General features: G+C 39.9%; 1 protein-coding gene across 14 annotated transcripts in view; it reads right to left on the bottom strand.

Annotated features, from left to right (window-relative positions):
- The window catches only part of LOC119028345 (epidermal growth factor receptor substrate 15-like 1), an 81,963-nt gene that overhangs the window by 65,734 nt on the left and 8,729 nt on the right, over positions 1-7,500 (bottom strand). For all 14 annotated transcript variants that reach the window (XR_005077688.1, XM_037114209.1, XM_037114218.1 and 11 more), the window contains exons 7-8: positions 3,839-3,964; positions 3,549-3,608 (exon numbers count right to left, since the gene is read on the bottom strand). Coding sequence is in view for 13 of the 14 variants with exons in the window: in XM_037114209.1 (XP_036970104.1) it covers positions 3,549-3,608; positions 3,839-3,964 (186 nt within the window). In the remaining variant the exon portion in view is untranslated. The remainder of the gene's footprint in view (positions 1-3,548; positions 3,609-3,838; positions 3,965-7,500) is intronic.

Below are 7,500 nucleotides of genomic sequence, written 5' to 3' on the forward strand. Positions count from 1 at the left end.
GAACCATATGGATGGCTACTGTTCTTGTAGTTGTAATTTGCCGTGTGACAGTGATACAGCACCTGGATGAGGGCTACAGGCATTAATAAGACATATATAATGTGGATATAGTGTCTCCCTCCCTCTCTCTCTTCATGCTGTGTGCACACATTAGTTTAATAGCATAAGTCAGTCCCTCCAGAAAAACGCGATTATGCAATTGCATAATTCAATGGATAATCAGCAAAAGTCCACATATTTATGCAGGGGCTGCATTTTTTCAAATACACCACACTTTCGCCTCATAAATTGCCGATTTCTGCGCAAAATATGCGGGGCTTGCATGATTTCAAAATCCCCGCATTTTCGTTTCAATTGCCATGGAAACGTTATGAAGTGACGCAATTACGTGACGTGAACATCATTGAAAAGCTGCAAACCCCGCGATGAAGCCACGATGAAGTCCGCAAATCAGTCTAATTTGCCAACAAAAAAATCTTACTAGTTTTAAAAACCTTACAGTTGTAACTATATTAGTAGTATGTACATTTACGTTACAGTAAGAGATTGCACTTTGTGCATTGGAAGCACTTATTTTAACAGAAGATGTCTGTTTTGTATAGCTACCTCTGTAAAACAGGAAGCACACATTTTATTTTTTATATTTCATTTATTCATTTTTACAGAAGTTGTAGCACATTCCTTTTGAAAAGCTACAAAACTTGTTTAACTCATCAATGTTTTGTAAAACAAGATGAGAACTTAAATATTCCCAGCACCTTCTGTGATGTAGTATGCTTGCTTATCATAGGAAGTAATAAGAAATGACTCTTTACATTAAGGTAGCAGCCTAGTGAGAACAGGGTGTTGGGGAATCACTTTTTTTTTTTACTCTTTTTCATCAAACCGCAGTTTTTGCAAGTTACCGCAATTTTTGCAAGTTCCCACAATTTCATTGCATATAATTGCATAAATATCTTGCATATTCCATTGCATTTTTTAAGAAAACGTGCCGCATAATCAAGGATTTTTGCCCGCAACAATCACAAAAAAATTTTCTGGAAGGACTGATAAGTGCAGATATTTAAAAGTATTTGTCCAGGACAAAATTAATTTGGCAGGCCATTGAAAACAACTTTTTAAATCTTAATCTGTATCAAACTACCGCGGACTTACTTGATACTTTTTGTTTTGTGGCATGTGCTACTAATCTATAGACTGCTGTAGCTGAAACAAGTTAGCATACACCTCCGCTTTTCACCTAACATGTTGTCCAGCTGTTTATTTTCAAACAGGGTACATAACCCTACCTCTCCATTTTGATCAAAGAGGGGCTCATGAAATATGGCTTTGACTTTGAACTAAACAGTCAGTGTACTTATACAGAGATGTACACTGATCAGCTTTGACATTAAAAGCACAGGCAGTTGATGTGAATAACATTGATCGTCTCGTTAGAATGCAATGATCTGCTGGGAAACCTTGGGTCCTGGTATTCTTGTGGATGCTGTGTGGAACACATTACCCATCCAAACACTAATGTGGACGAAATACACCCCTTCATGGTAACGGTACTCCCAGATAGCAGTGACCCTCCCAGCATGTCAATGTGCACTGATACACCACAAAAACTGCATAAGAACGGCTTGAGGAACACAATAAAGAGCCCAAGTTGATGACCTGGCCTCCAAATTCCCCAGATCCTAATCTGACCAAGCATCTGTGGGAAGTGCTGGAACAAGTCTGATCCATGAAGGGCCCACCCCCCCACCATACAGGACCCAAAGGATCCACTACAAATGTGCCACAGGAGACCCCAGAGGTCTTGAGGCCATGCCTTGACAGGTCAGAGATGTTTTGGCTGCACAATATTAAGCAGGTGGTTTTAATATTGTGGCTGATCAGTGTATGGTGTGTATCGCCATTAAGATAGAAATAGCCAGATAAGATTTTCTGTCCACATCACTCAGCCCTTACTTCATATAGGAAAATACACTGCGTGTACTCATTTAGTATACTTGTAAACCTGCTTGCACATGTGGCAGAAACCCAAAGCATACAGACATGGTCAAGAAGTTCAGTTGTTTTAAACCAAAAAGAGTAGTAAAGTGATATAAGTGATAATCTCAGAAACACACACACACAAGGGATGTAACGGTTACCGGTGTCATGGTAAACCATGGTAAAATTCCTGATGGTAAAGGTTACCATTTAAGTTTTAATTACCATGGTAACTGCCGCGGTCGATAACCACGGTGTGGAAAACTTGCGAGATACTTCTTAGTCTCACTATGCAGGCGCAGCATGCACTTGTTATGTAGTGAAAAAGACATGGCGGAGGGAGGACGTGATAGTAGCGGCCCTCAGGGCATTTTTCCGCCTTCAAAGAAGTCTGGGCATATTCTGGTTACTATAAGAATGCTCAGGGACAGCTGGACGAGGATGGCAGCCCCATCTGCAGGAGCTGCGAGAAGAAAGTTGTTGCAAGGGTTGGCAACACATCCAATTTACTTACTCATTTGCGTGACCATCACCCGCAGCTGTTCAGCGGTAAGCTAACCTTAAGCTTGGGTGCATGATGTATGTGTATGTCGAGTTCTCTCTGTCTAATTTGCTGTTGTCACTAATGTAAACTGACCAGATAGTGGGATAACGGAACAAAGTTGATCCATAATTTGGCATGTTATCTGAACCGCTTATTAATTGTAGATTCCACTTTTTAAAGTCGACCTAATAATTCCCCAAACATTGATGCAGAGCTGCAGTGAGGAGGATCTGAGACAAACATGTACTGGTTGGACTGAGTTAGTGAACACAAACTGACTGAGATGACTGACTTTCATCTCAGCTCCGTTCACCTGAGCAGCATCTACCTGTGGCTCAGCAGCCATCTGACCAATCAGACTGACCGAGTCCACTGACAATAGACGAGCATATATATTAGTAATACCAGAAATATATAATACTTGTGGATTATTTGTAGAATAGAATATATATAAAGAATAATATAAAATGGTGAATAAACAAGTGTCTAGATAAAAATAAGAGCCAAAATAGAGTATTCATAATTAATTTAACAATAATCTGTTTTGTTTTGATCTAAAAAATGATCCAACCTGTTTCTCACAAAAGTGATATGATCTTAATTGTGAGTTTTGTGATCTGTTGGTTGCACACTTAGTATTAAGTAACAATGACAGTAATAATTAATAATGACATTTTCTATTCATTTTTTTCACAGAGAGGGTCTGCTCGCCAATCGAGTGCTCATGCCACTACATCTCATTCTACCTCTGTAACGCAGACATTAAAGGACACGTTTCAAAACAGGCTGCCTCATTCCAAAAAACAATTAACTATTTTGCACCGTATTCATACATTCTTTTATACTTGTTTAATCTTGATTTTGCAGTTTTTTGTTAAGGTTTTGGATTTGTGTGAAATGTTCATACCGTTACATCCCTAAAACACACACACACACACACACACACACACACACACACACACTGATAAAGGTAAATATGGAGAATCAAAGTAAATGCAGCTACAAAGTAGAAGACAACACTCACCACTGCAAACTCATCTTTGTCCAGGTGACCATCTTTATCTATGTCACTCAGGTCCCAAACCTAACAGCAGGAAAAAACATGATGAGATAATGCAGCATAATTCAAGGAGAAGCCAACCTTTCCCAGATTGTTTCAGAAATCCACTTCATACAGACTGCTTTTCAACAATTCAATGCTCAATATGGAACATGTGAACAAAAGTTACTAGCCACCATGAGTCATGCTATATTCTGATCAGTAAGAAAACACATTTTTGTTCTTGCTTGAGTAATGGCGCAATAAGTAAATACCTTCCCAAGGACATCCAGAGGTAGCTTGGAGTTGATAAGGACTGGTTTGACCTTCTCTCCGGACAGCAGACCATTAACTGGAGCCAAACTCTCAAAGATCCCATCAAATTTACTCTTCTCCTCAGGCTACAAGGGAAAGCATACATGCGTTATCTAAAAAAAACCTCATCACTAAAGACCTGACCTTGTATTTCTACTGAGCTCAAGCTAATTCACAGAATGGTTTACTAAACAGCAATATTAGAGCCTGAACAATGGCAGATTTTTGAAAGTCAAAATCATTTGATGTGGTGAGAGGTAAATTGTAAAAACTAATTAAACTATCTAAAAGCTGATTAGTGCTTCCTGCAAGACATACAGTGGAGATCAAAATTAGAGAACAAGTAATCAATACTTGATTTATTCTGGAATATTTTTATTTTCATTGTTCAGAATTTGACAGAATATCAGCTGTGTCTATACCACTGCTGTACTAGCATGTTTTTTTAAATAACCAAAGGTACTTCAACAAAAATCTTTATTTTGTGAAAAAAACAGTGGGCAAAATTAGAGGACAGTAACCACTGTGTCAGAAGAGAAGATTTAAACAATGTTTTTTTAGAGCTATAGGATTCAAACATTAATAGGAAGTGTAGAGGCCTTTGCTTTGAATAACTTCAGCACATCTGTGCCCACAGGACATCACTAGTTTCTCACACTGCTCTGGTTTGATCTTGGTCCACTCTTCTTGCAGTCTCTTCCACACTTCAGTAACTGAAGTGGGTTTCTTAGCCATTACTTTGTCGCAAAGGATTTTCCAGAGATTCTCTATGGAGTTTAGATCTGGACTCTGGGCTGGCCTTTTCATTGTTTCAATATTCTTAGCTTCAAGGAACTGCTTAACCCATTTTGCAGTGTGACAGGGGGCACTGTCTTGCATGAAAATTGCGGGCTGATTGGGAGACAATCGCAGTGAAGGAATTGCATGTTGCCGGAGGAGGTTCACATAAACATTTGCATTCACCCTGCCATGTAGCTGTACAAGAGGCCCAACTCCTGCTGCAGAAAACATCCCCCAAACCATGACACTTCCTCCTGCAAATTTGACTGACTTCTTTACACATTTTGGGTTCAGTCTTTCCCCATTTATAAATTGAACTTACTCTCATTACTGAAGTGCACTCTAGGCCAGCTCTCCTCTGTCCACACAACATGCTCCTCAGCAAAGGCAAGTCTAGCCTTTTTATTCTTTCTGCTGATGAGGGGTTTGGTCACTGCTGAGTGGGCTTTCGGTCCAAATTGTCTTAAATGGTGAGACACTGTGTGCCGAGACAGATCCTTGCCCTGTTCAGCACTAAACTGGCGAGCAATTCCAGCTGCAGTGTTGAACCGATTCCCCATTGAGAGTATTTGCATAGTCCTGTCCTCTCGTGCACTTGTTTTATGTGGACGACCAGCCTTTTTGGGGGACTTAAATGAATCTGTGTAAACTTGTAAAGTTTCAATATTCTTGAAATCACAGACATGGAACGCCCAAACTCTCTTGCAATGGCTGAGATGGTCATCCCTCTGGCCTTCATCTGGAAAACCTGCTGTCGCAGGGTTTCAGTCACCTTAGAGCGGCCTGCCATCTTGCAAAGTCACTAGGAGAGGTGCCAGATAAATAGGGTGTGTCCAACAATTAGGAAAATTGTCACCAGGTGACAGATTAACACCAATAAGTGGGAGGTATCTGAAAATGTTCTCTAATTTTGATCAGACCCGTTCTGAATCAATAAGGTTTTTATACTATGCTTGAGAATATACTTACATTCTGAAACATGCTCAAAAATCTGCACTTATATTCGTGTTAGCATAACTTCAAATATGTACAAGCAGTGACTTTAAAATTTAGCAAATTATAGGTTGTTCTCTAATTTTGATCTTCACTGTATATCATAGAAGATGATGAAGATGAATGTGTTGTCATGAGATTCTGAAAAAGGGGGGTGCAAATTTTGATACTGCATAAAGAATGGATATTTATGACAAATGTTATCTGGAAATACCCAGTCAATATTCAATATTTCAATACTCAGTATTTGTTAAAATGCTCTTTGGGGCTATCAGCTAGAATTAATTCCTTTGTTTGAATGCCTCCAGGCACCAATTAAGCTTCCGTTTACACACAACTGAAATTATCTCTGTATTGACATGTACACTACTGGTCAAAAGTTTTCCCCAATTTTCCAGTTATTTATTGAAATTAAAGCAGTTCAAGTCCAATGAATAGCTTGAATGGTACAAAGGTCAGTGCTGAACTGCCAGAGGTAAAAAATAAATAAATAAAAGAAAAAATAGGCAAGGTTACCCAAAACTGAAAAATAATGTATATTTCAGAATTATACAAAATGGCTTTTTTCAGGGAACAAGAAATGGGTGAACAACTTAAAGCTGTTCTGAAACACAGCCAAAGGACTACTGAAGACTGGAAGGAGGTGTTATGGATTGATGAATCGGAATTTGAGATCTTTAGTTAATGATGCAGGATTTTTGTACGCCGCAGAGTAGGTGAAAGGATGGTTCCTCAGAGTGTGACATCAACAGTCAAACATGGAGGAGGAAGCCTGATGGTCTGGGGTTGTTTTGCTGGATCCAGACTGAAAGGCACCCTGAACCAAAACAGCCACCTACGCTGCGCCGCGCGACACTGTTTCAGACCAGACACTTGTCAATGTTGCGCTTCTAAACAGGCATGGTGCGACTATGAGGTGTGGTGAGGGTAAAAAGTAGTGCTCTGGTGTTACGTTACAGTGAAGATGGCTAGAATAGACATGGCAGTTCATGACTTCATCTGCGGATGTCAAGATGAGCCACTGGAAAGCCGCTGCGATCGGGGAGATGCTACCGTCTCCTTGGTCTCTGTAGCTGTCAGTTTGTTGTTGTAGCTACAAGCTACTAATGGTTGCTACTTTCAAATTAACCCTACTAACTAACTAACCCTGAAAGCCCCCCGCTAGGAACCCAGTTCTAAACTCCAATGGGGTGCAATGTAAAGCGCTTATTTTGAATACAAATTTGACCTGCTTCCTGTTAGCTGTCTTAGCTTGAGGCAGCTAATGTGAAGCGCTCCGCTGCATGCTTCCTTTAACAGTGGGGGTTTAACATTGGCGTGTGTTTGACTGAGGAGGCGAGAATAAGGGCCATGGGCCTATAATCAAGTAAATCTATCAAGTGTCGCCACATTTCTTCCGATGCATATATGTTCATGCCCAACTTCGTGTTCACGCCCAACTTCGTGCGTCATGTCATGTCACGTCACATGTTTATGCCTATGCTTATTGGGAAAGAAGGAATATTAAAACTTTTCGATAGAAAAGGCGGCAGAGTGCAGCCTTTACCTTGCAGCAAATATGCCTTTTGAAAAGGGGCAAGTAATTCCTCTCTCAACCAGTAGAAAATGCTGTGAACACCTGATTATGCATGAAAAAAATACTGTTATTTACCGTGAAACAATTAGAATTTTGAAAAATACCATGATATATATTTTTGGTCATATCGCCCAGCACTAGTATGCGCCTAGTAGTTCAGGGGTTCATTCTACAGCAAGATAATGACCACACAAGTCCAAGCTATGCCAGAACTACTTAAGGTAAAAAGAACAAATAACATGGAGTGGCCAGCATAGTTTCCAGACTTAAACC

This window comes from Acanthopagrus latus, chromosome 11 (assembly GCF_904848185.1).
Source record: "Acanthopagrus latus isolate v.2019 chromosome 11, fAcaLat1.1, whole genome shotgun sequence".
Classification (NCBI taxonomy): Eukaryota; Metazoa; Chordata; class Actinopteri; order Spariformes; family Sparidae; genus Acanthopagrus; species Acanthopagrus latus.